General features: G+C 59.2%; 2 protein-coding genes across 6 annotated transcripts; one reads left to right on the forward strand and one right to left on the reverse strand.

The window, feature by feature from the left end:
- Nucleotides 1-5,628: 5,628 nt before the first annotated feature.
- Nucleotides 5,629-12,280, reverse strand: LOC115303867 (DNA dC->dU-editing enzyme APOBEC-3A-like). 5 transcript variants are annotated; one of them, XM_029953832.1, is made up of 5 exons: nucleotides 12,057-12,280; nucleotides 11,674-11,831; nucleotides 6,745-7,044; nucleotides 6,227-6,342; nucleotides 5,629-5,959 (listed from the first exon to the last, which is right to left on the reverse strand). In XM_029953832.1, exons 1-5 carry the CDS (start codon nucleotides 12,260-12,262, stop codon nucleotides 5,930-5,932), a joined length of 810 nt encoding a protein of 269 aa, XP_029809692.1. In that variant the 5' UTR covers nucleotides 12,263-12,280; the 3' UTR covers nucleotides 5,629-5,929. The 5 variants fall into 5 exon arrangements, with proteins under 5 accessions (XP_029809692.1, XP_029809690.1, XP_029809693.1 ...); XM_029953830.1 differs by having other exon boundaries at nucleotides 5,629-6,342; XM_029953833.1 differs by lacking the exons at nucleotides 11,674-11,831; nucleotides 12,057-12,280 and adding exons at nucleotides 8,159-8,439; nucleotides 9,338-9,594 and having other exon boundaries at nucleotides 5,629-6,342; nucleotides 6,745-7,006.
- Nucleotides 12,281-14,077: 1,797 nt separating this feature from the next.
- LOC115303869 (DNA dC->dU-editing enzyme APOBEC-3G-like) lies at nucleotides 14,078-15,720 on the forward strand. The gene is made up of 3 exons (XM_029953835.1): nucleotides 14,078-14,604; nucleotides 15,007-15,122; nucleotides 15,390-15,720. The coding sequence occupies exons 1-3, from the start codon at nucleotides 14,295-14,297 to the stop codon at nucleotides 15,417-15,419; spliced, it is 456 nt and encodes a 151-aa protein (XP_029809695.1). The 5' UTR covers nucleotides 14,078-14,294; the 3' UTR covers nucleotides 15,420-15,720.
- Nucleotides 15,721-17,258: the final 1,538 nt, after the last annotated feature.

A 17,258-nucleotide genomic window follows, 5' to 3' on the forward strand; every position in this document is an offset into this window, starting at 1 on the left:
ACCTTCCCTGGGGGCCCCGATGTGCCCGAATCCTGCCAACCCCGTGGTGGGAGAGGGGACAGGCAGAGTCCATGCAGGGAGCAGAGACCGCCCCGCCGCAACCCCCTGTCCAGCTCCTCGCCCTCACCGAGACTCCAAGATGGTCCCCGGTGTCACCTACAGTCCTAAGCCAGGACTCTGCCGCCACACTCAGCGTGGGCCAGATCCTCCCTCTGGGTGCTGACTGACTGGGCAGCTGACCCCCAAGAGCCCCCGCCCTGGGGAGACCCAAGCCCTGGGCCGGTCCTGGCTCTTGCCCATCTGCCGGGACCACCTCTAGTGGAGTCCGGACTACAAAGTTGGCAGGCCGAGGTCCCTGGGCTCAAGTCAGGAATGTGGGCAAGGTCTGGGCACATTCACAACCTGGGCTCCAGGAAATGCACTGTGGGGCTTGGCACATGTGCCCTTCCAGCCCTGCCAGGATGCCCTCCGAGAGTGCGTGCCATATGCACGTTTGCACATGGCAAGATTCCCACGCGCAGGGCAGGTGTACCCAGGAGCACCCACTCAGGGGCCCACCCTGGCAGGAACCCGGGATGCAGGAAGGGAGAGGCACCTCCCGCCCTCGAGGAGATCGGGGTCTGGAGGAGACGGCGGGGGGGGCCCAGTGACCCCCAGCTCTGCATCCCACAGACCCCCGTCGGCCAGCCTGTGAGCCCCGCAGTCTGGTCTCGGGTCCCCCAGCTGAGGGCGCGGCCCAGGACTACCTTCCATCTTGGCGGCCCCACCCACCTCCACACTGCAAGCATCTTTGTTCCATGATGATGGGAGGATGGGGATATGATTGTGAAAAGCCCACTGGAGAGCTTAGTCCCCCCTGCATATCGGCCACATCTGGGCCTGTCCCTGCATGGCACCTGGCCCTGAAGGACATCAGTGTGCTGGCCGGTTGCACCGGAAGGCAGCATAGGGAAGCTTTGTGCCACCTGTCCGTGAAAGTTAAAGACTTCGGGGACACCAGGCATCTGGACCCAGAGGGGAGAATAAAAGAAGGGTACAAAGGGCTTTCTGGGGTCCTGGCTGGTGCTTTTCTGTCTCTGCATCTCCAACCACTTGATGCCAGCTTGGGAAGCCTTTGCTGGTAGCCCTCAGGCCACACTGCCCTGAATTCAGCTGCTCCCTGTGGCCACATCTCATGCTTTTCTCTGTTGGAGTTGGGAACACGGTCAGCCCTGAGACCCAGCCTTGCTCCCTCTCAGGCCCTCCTCTGTGTGATGACTGTCCCCAGGCCTCCCGCCCCAGGCCACCGATCCTCTGTCCCCGTGTCCACTGGGCTTCTCCCTGGCCCATGACCTCTGATTCCATGGGTCCCAACCTGAACCCCTTCTCCCTTAAGGAGCAGCTTTACGTGGCCAACACGGGACCCTCTTACTGAGTAACTCCACTGAGGCCAGCTCAGGAAGGTGGGGCCTTTATCAGGAGTGATCTGAGCTCTGTGACCTGGGGATTTTGTTCCAGAATAGTGGCCAGGACTTGGTTTGGGGCTCATCTACTCCCAAGTCGCGGAGTGCTCCTGTTGTCCCCCACCAGGACACCCCAGTGTGGGGGACCGAGTCCAGGGGTCTCACCAGGCACGTCTCTGGGCCTCCTGGGAGAGGAGCTCCAAGCAGGTTTTCACAGGGAAGTCTGTCACACTGTACCAGGCTTCAGCATCCAAAGCTTCTGGGGTTTCCTACAACCTTCTGTCCAAAATGCCAGAGCATTTCTGAAACTCAGCACCACAGCTTTCTTGATAATACGGAACATTTGGAAAGAACCTGAATGTGCTCCATTAGGGACCTGGCATATCCAGCCCTGATTCAGGGCTCATCCACACATAGACTATGATGCGTCCTTCTGAATACTGATGCTGTTGTCTCAGTATTTGAAGAGGACGCATTCCTTTTATGACACATTTTAAGACTTGGGGGGATGTGGGGGTGCCTGGGTGACTCAGTCACTTGAGCGTCTGGCTTCAGCTCAGGTCATGATCTCACGGCTTGTGGGTTTGAGCCCTGCGTCGGGCTCTGTGGTGACAGCTCAGAGTCTTTCAGATTCTGTGTCTCCCTCTCTCTCTGACCCTTCTCTGCTCACACACACACACACTCTCTTTCTCTCTCTCAAAAATAAATAAAACATTTTTTTAAAAATTGTAAAAACTTGGGAGAGTGTGGGTGTCATGCTGTGTGTGGGCAAAAGCAAATCCCCACTGTGCACACAGTATGGTTTCCAGGGCAGGACAGCTGACGATTTGCAGAACGGAGGCTGGTCCTGATGCAGGGCTGTGCTTGTGTTCCTCCCTTTACTCTTTCAGCTCTCCTGACTCAGTGATGAGGCACAGAGAGGGTTAGTCACTCAGTTGGGACCACACAGGGAGGAGGAGAAGGAGCTGGGTGTTGAACCCAGGACATCTGTGAGCACAGCCCACACCTTTGATGGGGACCCTCTATTGTCTCTGATGTAAAGCCAATAAAGCAAAAACATTAATTATAATTCAGTAAAATGAAGCAGAAGAAACACAAGAATATTCCTGAGTTTAGTTCTGTGCTGCAAGTAAGGAGGACTGATTTTCTCGAACCTTCCAGCTTGCAAAAGGTGGGGGGCTCAGGAACCAACTTGGCTGTCTTGTCTCCATTTCATAAGTTGGGGAGTGGACACTGGGCAGTCACATTGCAAACTTTACTTACAGAAACATATAAGAAAGGATTTTAATGGTGGGCTTATAATTTGACACTGGAGTGATTTAGATTGTTTAGAAAGTTCTGTCTGTTAAATTCAATGACAAGCCGACTTCCTTTCTGAAAAGTAATAGCTTCCGGTAGAAGACTCAATAACTTCCTCTTCACCTAGAAGGGAGCTCTTTTCTTTGTTCTTCTTGAACACTGTATCTGATTTAAGGACATGGCTTGTAAAATTGCATACACGTCTCTACTCGGAAGGAAACGTTGGTGCCCGATGTCAGGCTTCCCTCTCCTCCCCCGGCTGAGAGTTGGGGCCCCAGGACCCAGCACATGGGCACGTGGGTCAGCCCCCAGCGGTGACCTCTGACCCCAGAGCCTCTGTTCCCTCTTCGGTTCAGGGCACCTGGGTAGGACCCGTCCTCACCGCTGGGCCCGCGGGATGGGAGGTTTCCGAGAGCGGCTCCCGTCCGTTCAGGCACGAGGCCCAGGGCCTGGGACAGCCAGCGCAGCAAAGGCCACGTGTGCTCCTTATTCCTGCCTGGCACTGAGTCCACGGTTACCACGCGGGAGCCATGTCCCGGTCCCGAGTCAGCTCCCAGGTCACAGCGGGGCTGGCCACACTCAGGGACCTACAGAACCAAAGGCAGAATGAGCAAGAACGTGGGGGAGGGGCCGCAGAGTCAAGGTGACCCCAGGTGTCAGCCCAGGGGACCCGGGCGCCCAGCTAACCTGGGGTCAGGGAACAGGGGGAGGGCGCACAGCTCAGACCTGCATGTAGGGCGGGTGGGCCGCCCCTCTTTCCTCCTCTCTTTCTTTTCTTCCTTTTTTAAAAAATTTAACTTCCACATTTTATTTTACTTATGTACAGGAAATTCTACTTAATTATATTGAGGAAAGTGGTCAGTAAAAATCCCCCCCAGCCCTGTGTTTTCGGGGAGCCAGTGACACGGGAATACACGTGGGGACAGCCCTGGTTCCCGCCCCGCGCCCGCTGAGCGGGGGGAGCTCAGCTGAGGGGCTGGGACCCCGCCCGGCGTTCGGGGCTCACCAACACCAGGCACATTGGACAAGGCGACCGGCAGCTGAAAACTGCGTGCGGCACCGAGCCCCACACGGCACCTCGTCCTTCCTCCGAGCGGGTGAGCCCGAGTGGCATGTCCAGAAGTTCACCGATCGGGGCCACAGGGAAGCAACCGCCGCTTCCCTGTGGGTTCCCGTCACATCTGTGGATCGCCTAGTTCGGGCGGTTCCTGTGACGCTCATTACGGGGCATGTTCTAGAGCCTGTGTCCCTGGGATGAGAGGGTCCTAATGTCAGGACGCGCACCCACAAAATCACAGTGACAGAAAAACCCCAAACCGCGCCCAGAGCTGCGTCTGTCCCTGTGGCTTCTCACCCGCCCGACACCGCCGTTGGCCACTTGGCTGCCCTTTAGGGTCCGTCCCAGGCTGCCCAGCTGCGCCTGGACTGCTGGGTCGGGACCCGCCACGCTGACATCGCTTCTGACGCTGAGAATCCGCACCCCGGACCTCCCCTGCCCTGCTCCCAGCTCCGAAGGGACTTCGCTGTTCCCTGACCCTCAGCTCCTCCCTCTGCAGCTTAAGCTCCATTTCTCCCTCAGTCCATCGCCCAGGGCCTCGGGCACAAGGTCACCGTCAGTCACTATTCCTGTCCCTATGTTCCAGGTAGGAGACCGCAGACAATCTTGTTCCCTCTGCCTCACAAAATGTCTCTGAGGAATCCCTGAGGGAGACCATGTTTACGGGGCGTCCCGTGAGCCGCCCTTCAGGGTGGGACCCGGCTCTTGTCCACTGGAGGGTGTGCTGGCTCCCAGGTTGTGGGATTGCCCACCCCGCCCTCCCCTTGGATGAGCCATGCTGCCTGAGGTGGTGCCTTGTGGTGCCTTGTGGCGCAGGCGGCCATGGGGGGCCAGGGCCTGGAGGGGAGCAGGGTGAAGAGAAGGGGGCCGGGTCCCCGAGCAGCGCTGTCATTTGGCCCCAACTTCCACCCCTCCAGGCAGGCACAGTGGCCAGCAGCCCCTCTCTCCCAGCCGGGTCCCTAGGCCCCTCCTGCCTGTCTCCACTGCGGCCCTGTGCCCTGCATGCGCCTCTGCCCTCCTTTTCTTCCATCTCTGGGTCACTTTGCTCGGCCCGGTCTTCCCCATGGCTGCCAGCCCTCCCTCACTGGGTCCCCTCCGCCCCAAAGCCATGGCCTTGTGTCCTTTACTCTCTGTCCCTCTAGGGTCTCGCCTAAAAGGATTCCTTCCCCAGCCCCTTAGGTCACTGTGGGAGGGAGGCTGTGACAGCATTTGGGCCCTGACAGGTGAGCAGAGTCTGTGAGGAGGGACCGGGACTCAGGCAGGCCCTCCAGCAGCTGGGGGTGGGGGTGGCGAGGGGGTGCTCAGCGGGATCCAGATTCCACAGAGCCCAGGAGGAGGGCCATGGGAGCCTGGGTGGAGGGTCCCATCTGGGTGCCAGGCCAGTCCCCTGTACGTCCAGTCCCTTGTCTGTGCACCGTGTGCCCCTTGTCAGGAGAGGGCAGAGCTGTGCCTCTGGGCATGGAGGCCCCCTCCCTCTGGCTTGCTCTCCAGGGCAGGGTAGTCAGGAGGGGTGAGGAGTGGAGAGCCTCCCGCCCCCACTGACCTCAGGGGTCCGGTTCCTCCCCAGAAGCTCACCCGTCTGTTCTCTTGCAGAGCAGGACATCACTGCCAAGCAGCGCTGCTACAGGACGGCTTGTAGGAGGAGGTGATTGATTTCTAGATCCCCTGCATGAGGGTTAGCCAAGTGCACCCCCAAGAGAGGCCTGTGTGGGACCTAGTCCCCCTGAAGGGGCACCGAGGAGGGGCTTTTGCAGGTTTGCAAGCTTTTTTTTTTCTTTAAAGCACTTTGGGCTTCATGACACGTTTACGGAGAAAACCACTGGTAGAATATCCTTCACATTTCATTTTATTGTTTGCATTTAAAATCAATGAAGTAATTACTTCTCTAAACTCTGGAAATGCTTCTGACAGCGGTGAGGGCAATCTTCATGATGTGTGTTTGGAACAGAAGATAGATTTTGCAATGATGAGTAATACTATTTGGTTTTTATTTTTTTAAGACTATTTGCTCTGGGCTCATTGCCTTTCTCTGGCTTCTTGACATCCGTCTACAGAGGGCGGTGAAGGCCAAGTGTACATTTCTCGGGAGGAAGGGATTTCTTCTGCTGTCCAACAGAGGTCTCCTACCATCTTAGCGACACTGAAGTCCGTCCTCAGCCCTCTGCCCCAGGACAAGAAGCAGGAGGTGAATGGGCCGGGCAGTGAGACAGAGGGACAGAGGACACACAGAAGTGGTCTGGCAGCCACAGAGAAGGGAGGGAGGGGGACCCAGGGAGGTGGGGAACAGAGGCAGGAGTCCTGGGCCCAGGACGCTGGCATTCTGGGAAGGGGCAGGTATCCCAGAGGAGGAGGAGGGGGACAGAGAAAGGCTAGAGCCAGGAGAGGCTGGAGGAGGGCAGGGGAGGCAGAGGGGAGGGAGGTCCATCACCTTGAGAATGACCTTCAGCTTCTCAGATAGCTTCTGACTCTGAGAGACCAGCGTGTTCCAGGGCTGGAAGGGATTTCCGTGGTTGTCCACAGAGGTGTCCCAGCAGTGCTCAAAGTCTGCAGCGGGGCAGGAGGTGAGCCGGCTGCAGGGGCCACAGGCTGTGTGACCCTCAGGGACAGGCTTTGCCCCTCATAACAGCGCCACTGCCCGCTGTCCGCCCAGGGACTCCGCTCACCCCCAGGACTTTCTTCAGCCCGGGATCCCAGCCAGCCCGATTCCCCTTCTCTCCAGACCCCCACGTCTCCCTTGCATGCCCACTGTCTCCTGCCCCTTCCGGACACCTCTCGTGGCCCGAACTCCCCTCCAATGTGCTCTGCTGTCCCCCGCTGTCCCAGCTCAGCCTCCCCTGGGCAGCCGCCAGAGGCTTCCACCAGGGATACCAGTCCTGTCTATGTCTTCGTACCAAGATCCCCCAGGCCTCTCCCTGCCCCTGCCCTTGCCAGGAGGTCTACACTGACCCTGGGAGGTCATGATGGCGATGTGGGCCCCGGCACTCCGCAGGATGCGCAACCCCTCCTCATAGTCTTCCATGGTGTGGAGGCGGGAGGCGAAGATGCTCAGGGTCACGTGTTTGTTCTCCTCCAGGAACCGGGCCAGTTGTTTGGCACAGTTACAGCAGGGGCTCCAGGACTGAAAGCAGGTGACCTCGTAGGGCAGCTCAGAGCCCAGCTCCCAGGACTGGATCCGCTTCAGGAGACGCACCTCCGCGTGTTGGGCAGGCTGAGCACGGGAGAGGCAGGAAGGGGCTGTGTCATTCTCTGGGAACATGGGGGAGGGTGGGCCCAGCGTGAGGAGGGGCAGGTCCTGGCCTCCAGCACAGTTGGAGGAGGGCGCCCCCCAGCATGCAGAGCGATGGGATTTCAGGCGGCATCCATGACATCCACGGATCAAGGGCCAACAGCCCTCCTGGACCAACACAGGACACAGTGTTTTTCCAGGGCCTGGACCAGCGGTGGGGAGGGCTTGGCATTCGGCCTCACTCACTGTGGTCTGTGCCTCGCTGGACCTGATGGGTTTTTTTTGAAATTGTTGCGATTTCATGCATCGTGGGATTTGCATGAAGTTTGGCTTTCAACTAGTGCATTAAAATGGGATTCAACCTGACTCCTATGTTTCTGGAGCCCCGTTAAATTTCTGCCCAAGGGAAGGGGGCTCAGGATTCTCACCTAGTGGGGAGGGAGGGGGTCAGGTGGGCTCTAAGGTCACGGGCCTGATGCCATGGAAGTGGGTGCTTCCTCTCGGGAGGGATCCACCCCCAACCCCTTCCCCCCTGCGGACCAGTACTCCCACAAGCCACTGCTCTGGGCCTCGCCCTATGCTGAGCTCTGGGGACATACAGAAGGGCTCCCTGTGCAGGGACCATGGGGGAGGGGTGCCAAGGAGAGAGGCACCTGAGTCCTGGGATGAATCACTGTGGGGCCCCAACCTGTTGAGGGAAGGATTGCCAACCAGGAACTGGGGGCGACACAGGTCGGTTGTGCAAGCTCAGATTCTGGGCGGGGTGTGACCGGTCCCCCGACACTGACGAGGCCTCCCAGGCCATGCTGGTGTGGGGGGCAGTGCCCCTGACAGGACATGGCAGCAGCGCAGGGTGTCCTGCCGGCCCCTGTCATGAGCACGGGGGGCATCAAAACCGAATAGGATTCCTGCTCTCTGGCGGAGGCTGTCCCCAACAGGGGCCTGAGGAAAAGTGACCCCTTGTCCAGAAGCCTTTTCTTCTGTCCTCATGCTTCTTCTGAGACACAGCAGGAGGAGAGTGACTGAGCCCTGGATTTAGGGTGACAGGGGCTGATGGGGTCAGACCCTGGGCCACTGTGACTGTTCTCCCACGGGTGACCCCAAGCCAGTGACCACGGCAGAAATGGTCCCCACCTGACTCCAGGCCAAGGTGTGGCAGCCGTGGGGACCCAGGGGATAGCTCTGTGTCCCCCTGTTTCCCCTGGGAAACATCTCCCAGAGTGTCCCCAGCTGGGGAGGCCCTGTGTTCTGCGGTCCACCTGTCCCCCACCAAATTGTGCAGGACGCCCTTGTCTTGGCCCTGAGGAACCCCGGAGGCCCCCTTGGGGAGCTTCATCTCGCAGCAGAGGTAGGTTTTCTTTGGCGGTTTCTCATGATGGAAGTTCCGCCAGAAGGTGTCCGTGTCCAGCAGGCAACTGCGAACAAAGGGGTAGGGGCGAAGCTCACAGACACGGGCTCCCCCTGAAGTGAGGAGTGTCATCCGGCTTATTGTGTTTGGAACTGATGAGAGAGTTTCCATAAGATGTAAGGATGCTGAGATGTTTAGAAACCCAAACTCTGCCTCATGGGCTCATTGCCATTTTCTGGTTTCTTTGGATCCTCCACCTCACACCCCCACCCCTGCACCCCAGGTACTGGCCAGACGCACAGAGGACAGGCTTCCAGGAGCTATGCTGGAGCCAGTAAGCCCCCTCGGGGATCCCAGGAGGGGATCTGGGGAGGCCGGCCCCGTCCACTGTCAGGTGCCCCCCAAGAGCAGCACAGCACCCTCAGACCCTCTGATGGGGCCTCTGCGTCTGCCCGGGGTAGGCTCCCACGCCACCTCCTGGCCTCACCATCCCATCTCTGTCCCCGCTGACCCACTGCCCTGGGGCCTTTCCCCTAGACTTCAAGGCCAACCCGTGCCACATCGTGCCCCAGGGCCCAGCACGTGCCTATGCTGAGAACGGGATACCAGACACTATTCTTTTAACCCATCATGGGTGTTTCTGGGATATGAAAATAATGAGTGCCCTTTTCAAAACTGAATTCGTAAAGCTGAAAGAGGCCTCCTGGCCCGGCGCTCCTAAGGGGTTCCCAAGCAGAAAGAACGGATTCCCTAGGTGAGCTGAGCAAGCTCAGGAATGGGGGCGTCTGGGATGAGTCCCCGGGAGCCTGGAGAGGCTGGGGGACAAGCAGACTGGGTATCAGCTGAGTGGGTACAGTGGGCCCAGGACGGGTAAGCAGGAGAGGCCTTGGAGGAGCCCCTGGATGCACAGGAGGAGCCCCCTAGCTGAGACTCAGAAACATAGGGATGCAGGAGGCTGGTGTTACCTGTCCCAGGCCAGGACGCCGGCATCTATGTCAGTCCTTTCATGATCCCAGACTCTGTGTCCCATAGGGTCCATGTCAGTCCCTTCACGATCCCAGGCTCTGTCTCCCATAGCGTCCATGTAAGACCCTCCACGGTGTCCGGCTCTGTGTTCCATAGCATCCATGTCAGACCCTTCACGGTCTCCAACTCTGTGTCTGCTACTTTTCTGCCTGGTCACGGTCTGTGCCCTCTCCTCGGTGTGCTCTGTGTGGACCTTGGAGCCTTATATGTCAGTAGAGCTCCTAGAAGTTGCTGAGTTGGCATCGCGGGGCCCCACCCCTTCCTAGACTTAGGTCACACATGCCACCCTCATGGGCGTCAACCTAAGAGGAACTTATCTGCCAAATGCCATATCCCTAAGTCCTCAGGGTCAAGGTTTGGTTTCTCAGTTTTGACAACAACCGTTTCTACCTGGAAGCTTCAAGGAGGACCAAGGGCAAGGTCCAGGGAAGGTGTGGTCTCTCTGGGCAGCAGGGACCAGCAGGGCAGCAGGCCAGAGGACAGGTGTCTGTACCCTAGAGAAAAGCCCGGATATAGGACAGGGAGGCCCCGGAGGGCAGGTTTCAAAGGGCCATCTGTGAGTCCCTTTCAGATCCCTGAGTGGGTATGGCCTGGCTCAGGCTCCCTGGACATGCTGGTTGAGACACCTACACACTCTGCACACGACACGATAGGACATGACAGGTGCCAGGTAGGGCGGGAGCATCTGGGCTGATCAGTTGCAGCCTGGCCTTCAGCCCTGGTCCTGGGAAGGGAGGAGGACAAAGGTGCCCAGCTGTCCTTAGGAGCCCACCCCCAGTGAATGATGGCCACCTGGACCTGGAGCCTGTCGTCTCTCTGTTACCCAGAGGAAAGAAAGTCTCCCAGAGGGCATGGGGTTGGCCAGGACCTCACGGGGAGCAGATGGATGCAGGAACACAGGGATGCAGGCTCCGCCGGGCAGCCACGGTTCTCTCCATCCTCCTCCAGGCCCCAAGGAATGAGCAGGATTTATATTCCAGCCTCGAGCGGGACCCTGAGCCCCAATTGGCTGGCTGTCTCAGCGGGGCTGCCCCTCTGTCCCACAAGCTCCCCCATCTGGCTTCCCTTAGGCCCCGCTGGCCTGGCCCCACGCTCCTCCCCACTGCCCTGGAGGATGTGTCTGTGTCAGGGAAAGCCGGGCAGCCTGCTCTGAGTCACACCTAGGCCACCTGCACGGAAAACCAGGCTGCTCAGCCTCCGGGCTGCCTTACTCCCCTGGTCCTGGATAGACCGGAGGGTCTCCCCCTCCCCCTCCACCTGTGCCTTGGCCCCTCCCATCTCTTCCATCTTCTAGCCCTGACACTGACCCCTGAGTGCCTCGGTGGTCTCCAGGTGAGAGCTTATCTGAGGGGTCCAGACCAGTGCCCACGCTTCTCCGGTCACAGCCTCCGCACAGCAGACCACACACACACAGCATTCTCCTGCCCTCCTGAGTCCCAGCCTGCATCCCTTCCTGGCCTGGGGGTTGCAGAGACCTCTGGGCCCCTGAGGATTTCCCAGCAGGGTCCTGATGTAGTCCCAGCTGTCCCTCCAGACCCTCGGAGTCTCTCCAGTCTCCCCACTTGAGTGAACGCTGCTCCTCCCTCCACACCATAGGTCTCCCAGGTCAGGACTCCTGTGCCCAATGCCCGGTGCCGGGCAGAGGGTGGCTGGAGGAGTGTGGGGTCTTGCTGCCCAACCCCCTTGCCCTGGGAGGCCCTGGAAGGGCAGAGCCCTCCCCCACCATACCTCTGCCTTCCCAGGTGGCTCCTGCAGCCAGAACGCCAGCCTCTCACTGGGCTCAGCCCCATGTCCCCAGCTCCCTGAGCAAATGTGCCCCTTCAGTCCTTCTGGAGCATTTTGTGGGGAGACCAATGAGGGCGATCTCCATTGCAGGGAGGGCACTTTGCTCCTGCCTCCTTAGGGGCAGTCTGCCTACTGGTCTGGCTCCTCTGCCAGCACCTTGGAGGTCTCCAGTTCTGGAATGTTCCCCGGCACCCCCTCCTTCCCTGCTCCCCTGGCCCCTGCCTGGCGCAATCACCCCTGCATGATCTGCTCCCTGCTGCCATCTGGCTGGCCCCTCGGATGCAGACAAGACGGGCCCAGCATGTCACCACATCGGGAAGTCGTTTTGCAGTGAGTGACCAGAACATCGGCGGTAGGAAGACCCATGTCCTGAGAAGCCCAGAGGGCACATCACCGGGAACAAGGTTTTTGCTCTTCTCCGGAAGTTCTACCTCCTGAGCCGCCTGTCTGAGTCAAGGCAACGAGGGGCCGGAGCATGAGGAAATCTCACCTGAGATCAGGTGCGCTCCACCTCTCTGTGTGCGAAGGTCCAAGGAGGAAGGGAAGGATCTGGGTCCCCCGTGAGAGTGGATCCGTGGTCCCCGGAGCAGGTGCCAGCCATGCCGGGACTTTCCCTTCCCCTGGCAGGACAGCTGGGAACGGGGTGGGCTGCCCCAGGGAATGGGGGAGCCCCGATAGGGGTCAGAGAGACAGCCTGGGGTCGGTGGAGCCCAGGGAGGGTACAGAGCCTACCCAGCCTAAGTCTCTCTGGGCCCAGGGAATGGAAGGTTCTGTTAGTGTCTGGAGTCCAGGCCAGGGTGCCAGCTCTGCATCCCCTGCAGGTGGCCCCCTCTCCCTAGAGCCATGGGGGAGGTCAGGCTGGGGGTGCCCCACCTGGGGTTGAGTAGTGCTCCCAGGCTGTGTCGTGTCCCCTTTCCAGTGTCTCGGGTCCCTGTGTCACGGCCAAAGGTCTGAGACCAGGGTCCTGGGGGCTCGGGATTCTGGGGACACGACGCCCTGGGGAGATGGGGGGCAAGGATTCCTGGAATCAGTCCTTTGACAACACTGGCTGTGGGGACTTTTCCCCAGTGTAAGAGCATCTGTCTTCTACCTGACCGCTCCCTGTGCCCAGAGTGACTGCGTTGTGGATTTTTTTACTGACTTGCTCCTGGCGACAGATGTGGGGCCGCTGTCAGAGTCTAGAAATCAAAACCAAAGGATTGATTGGATGATGAGTTTCTTTCAAGAATTCCCCTTCGGGGAGTTTTGACATCCTCTCATTTCCTGCCTTGGTGACAGTGCTTCTGGGTGTGTCTTCTAAGAACCCCAAAGACGTTTCTTTTTTGTTACATCACTCTGTGTGTGTGTGTGTGTGTGTGTGTGTGTGTGTGGCGTGGTCCGGGCGGCTGCCCAGGCACAGCTGTGTGCCAGGCACCGTATTTGTAACGTAAGGCATGCCTGGGTTCTCGAGGGACATCCTGAGGTGAAACCACCAGCTGTAATTGGGCATAAATCACACTGGCCACAGAACGAGGCAACAGCGCCAGAATCCCTGGGGACAGACACAGCCTTGCAGCCACCCCTGACCCCTCTGGGTCCCTGCACTGCCGTCAGTGTTGCAAGCACCTGGCCCCTTTCGGCCCTTGCTGGCCGCTCCTCTCTCCCTGCCCGTCTCTGCGCACAGCCCTAGACACCCCATCCTGCGCCCTGTTCCTTCCCTAGGAAGCCTCCTGTCCTGAATCTCGAGGTGAACGCTCTGCAGAGGCCAATGCCAACCCCGCATCCCTCAAACTGGGCTGCACACGGAATGAGCCAGAACATTCAGAACACGGGTGGGTTAGCTGGGAATTGAGTGATTTATTTTTTTTACTGATTATTATTTTTTCAGACTAAACCACAATTTATTTTCTTTAAAAAAAATTTTTTTTTTGAGAGAGAGAGACAGCGTGAGCAGGGGAGGGCCAAAGAGAAAGGGAGACACGGAATCTGAAGCAGGCTCCAGGCTCTGAGCTGTCAGCACAGAGCTCGAAGCGGGGCTCGAACCCACGAACCATGAGATCATGACCTGAGCTGAAGTCAGACGCTTAACTGACTGAGCCACCCAGGGGCCGCTAAAAAGTTTTTTTAAATGTTTATTTCTTTTTGAGAGAGAAAGAGACAGAGTGCAAGTGGGGGAGGGGAAAAAAGAGAAAGAGAGACACACAGAGAATCCGGTACAGGCTCCAGGCTCTGAGCCATCAGCACAGAGCCCCATGCAGGCTCACAGACTCGGGTCACAGGAAGGACCCTACTCAGACCCTGGGGCTGCGGGAGGAGGGTTGGCCCAGGAGCCTGAGGGCTGGCATCTGGTGGGGCTGCAAGAAAGGAATATCAGCGGATGGGTGAGGGGTGTGGCCTGAGCAGCACTAGGACCAGAAAGAAGGGCCTGGAGAGAGAGGAGGGTAATGGCCTGGCTGGGGGACCCCCAGAGGGAGAGGCAGGCGAGCTGGAGGGCTCAGAGACAAGAGGGTTACGGAAAATAAACATGAAGAGCTGAGGCAGGGGAGTCGGGGGCCCTGAATTCCAACAGCATCACTGAATTTATAAAATGGAAATTTCCATGCCGCAGAGAACAGGGAGCCCATGAGGAAACTTTTGCCCCAGACACTTTATTTATTATATTTAGGTGATTCCCCTCCCCATCCGCGAGCCCAGGAGGGAGACCAGACCCCTACGTCACTCCCAATGTCCACACGCACACTGAGCACGGACAGTGGGCACAGGAAAGGGAGGTGAGATGAACCAGGAGCGAATCCAGGAGTTCACAGACCCGAGGCCTTGGTCTCCATCCCCAGGAGAAAGGATGCTCAGGGAACAGAGCCACACACTCATGCCCCCCCCCCCCCAGCTTTCAGGTCCAGCGAGGCACAGACCACAGTGAGTGAGGCCGAATGCCAAGCCCTCCCCACCGCTGGTCCAGGCCCTGGAAAAACACTGTGTCCTGTGTTGGTCCAGGAGGGCTGTTGGCCCTTGATCCGTGGATGTCATGGATGCCGCCTGAAATCCCATCGCTCTGCATGCTGGGGGGCGCCCTCCTCCAACTGTGCTGGAGGCCAGGACCTGCCCCTCCTCACGCTGGGCCCACCCTCCCCCATGTTCCCAGAGAATGACACAGCCCCTTCCTGCCTCTCCCGTGCTCAGCCTGCCCAACACGCGGAGGTGCGTCTCCTGAAGCGGATCCAGTCCTGGGAGCTGGGCTCTGAGCTGCCCTACGAGGTCACCTGCTTTCAGTCCTGGAGCCCCTGCTGTAACTGTGCCAAACAACTGGCCCGGTTCCTGGAGGAGAACAAACACGTGACCCTGAGCATCTTCGCCTCCCGCCTCCACACCATGGAAGACTATGAGGAGGGGTTGCGCATCCTGCGGAGTGCCGGGGCCCACATCGCCATCATGACCTCCCAGGGTCAGTGTAGACCTCCTGGCAAGGGCAGGGGCAGGGAGAGGCCTGGGGGATCTTGGTACGAAGACATAGACAGGACTGGTATCCCTGGTGGAAGCCTCTGGCGGCTGCCCAGGGGAGGCTGAGCTGGGACAGCGGGGGACAGCAGAGCACATTGGAGGGGAGTTCGGGCCACGAGAGGTGTCCGGAAGGGGCAGGAGACAGTGGGCATGCAAGGGAGACGTGGGGGTCTGGAGAGAAGGGGAATCGGGCTGGCTGGGATCCCGGGCTGAAGAAAGTCCTGGGGGTGAGCGGAGTCCCTGGGCGGACAGCGGGCAGTGGCGCTGTTATGAGGGGCAAAGCCTGTCCCTGAGGGTCACACAGCCTGTGGCCCCTGCAGCCGGCTCACCTCCTGCCCCGCTGCAGACTTTGAGCACTGCTGGGACACCTCTGTGGACAACCACGGAAATCCCTTCCAGCCCTGGAACACGCTGGTCTCTCAGAGTCAGAAGCTATCTGAGAAGCTGAAGGTCATTCTCAAGGTGATGGACCTCCCTCCCCTCTGCCTCCCCTGCCCTCCTCCAGCCTCTCCTGGCTCTAGCCTTTCTCTGTCCCCCTCCTCCTCCTCTGGGATACCTGCCCCTTCCCAGAATGCCAGCGTCCTGGGCCCAGGACTCCTGCCTCTGTTCCCCACCTCCCTGGGTCCCCCTCCCTCCCTTCTCTGTGGCTGCCAGACCACTTCTGTGTGTCCTCTGTCCCTCTGTCTCACTGCCCGGCCCATTCACCTCCTGCTTCTTGTCCTGGGGCAGAGGGCTGAGGACGGACTTCAGTGTCGCTAAGATGGTAGGAGACCTCTGTTGGACAGCAGAAGAAATCCCTTCCTCCCGAGAAATGTACACTTGGCCTTCACCGCCCTCTGTAGACGGATGTCAAGAAGCCAGAGAAAGGCAATGAGCCCAGAGCAAATAGTCTTAAAAAAATAAAAACCAAATAGTATTACTCATCATTGCAAAATCTATCTTCTGTTCCAAACACACATCATGAAGATTGCCCTCACCGCTGTCAGAAGCATTTCCAGAGTTTAGAGAAGTAATTACTTCATTGATTTTAAATGCAAACAATAAAATGAAATGTGAAGGATATTCTACCAGTGGTTTTCTCCGTAAACGTGTCATGAAGCCCAAAGTGCTTTAAAGAAAAAAAAAAGCTTGCAAACCTGCAAAAGCCCCTCCTCGGTGCCCCTTCAGGGGGACTAGGTCCCACACAGGCCTCTCTTGGGGGTGCACTTGGCTAACCCTCATGCAGGGGATCTAGAAATCAATCACCTCCTCCTACAAGCCGTCCTGTAGCAGCGCTGCTTGGCAGTGATGTCCTGCTCTGCAAGAGAACAGACGGGTGAGCTTCTGGGGAGGAACCGGACCCCTGAGGTCAGTGGGGGCGGGAGGCTCTCCACTCCTCACCCCTCCTGACTACCCTGCCCTGGAGAGCAAGCCAGAGGGAGGGGGCCTCCATGCCCAGAGGCACAGCTCTGCCCTCTCCTGACAAGGGGCACACGGTGCACAGACAAGGGACTGGACGTACAGGGGACTGGCCTGGCACCCAGATGGGACCCTCCACCCAGGCTCCCATGGCCCTCCTCCTGGGCTCTGTGGAATCTGGATCCCGCTGAGCACCCCCTCGCCACCCCCACCCCCAGCTGCTGGAGGGCCTGCCTGAGTCCCGGTCCCTCCTCACAGACTCTGCTCACCTGTCAGGGCCCAAATGCTGTCACAGCCTCCCTCCCACAGTGACCTAAGGGGCTGGGGAAGGAATCCTTTTAGGCGAGACCCTAGAGGGACAGAGAGTAAAGGACACAAGGCCATGGCTTTGGGGCGGAGGGGACCCAGTGAGGGAGGGCTGGCAGCCATGGGGAAGACCGGGCCGAGCAAAGTGACCCAGAGATGGAAGAAAAGGAGGGCAGAGGCGCATGCAGGGCACAGGGCCGCAGTGGAGACAGGCAGGAGGGGCCTAGGGACCCGGCTGGGAGAGAGGGGCTGCTGGCCACTGTGCCTGCCTGGAGGGGTGGAAGTTGGGGCCAAATGACAGCGCTGCTCGGGGACCCGGCCCCCTTCTCTTCACCCTGCTCCCCTCCAGGCCCTGGCCCCCCATGGCCGCCTGCGCCACAAGGCACCACAAGGCACCACCTCAGGCAGCATGGCTCATCCAAGGGGAGGGCGGGGTGGGCAATCCCACAACCTGGGAGCCAGCACACCCTCCAGTGGACAAGAGCCGGGTCCCACCCTGAAGGGCGGCTCACGGGACGCCCCGTAAACATGGTCTCCCTCAGGGATTCCTCAGAGACATTTTGTGAGGCAGAGGGAACAAGATTGTCTGCGGTCTCCTACCTGGAACATAGGGACAGGAATAGTGACTGACGGTGACCTTGTGCCCGAGGCCCTGGGCGATGGACTGAGGGAGAAATGGAGCTTAAGCTGCAGAGGGAGGAGCTGAGGGTCAGGGAACAGCGAAGTCCCTTCGGAGCTGGGAGCAGGGCAGGGGAGGTCCGGGGTGCGGATTCTCAGCGTCAGAAGCGATGTCAGCGTGGCGGGTCCCGACCCAGCAGTCCAGGCGCAGCTGGGCAGCCTGGGACGGACCCTAAAGGGCAGCCAAGTGGCCAACGGCGGTGTCGGGCGGGTGAG

This window comes from Suricata suricatta, chromosome 10 (genome assembly GCF_006229205.1).
Source record: "Suricata suricatta isolate VVHF042 chromosome 10, meerkat_22Aug2017_6uvM2_HiC, whole genome shotgun sequence".
Classification (NCBI taxonomy): Eukaryota; Metazoa; Chordata; class Mammalia; order Carnivora; family Herpestidae; genus Suricata; species Suricata suricatta.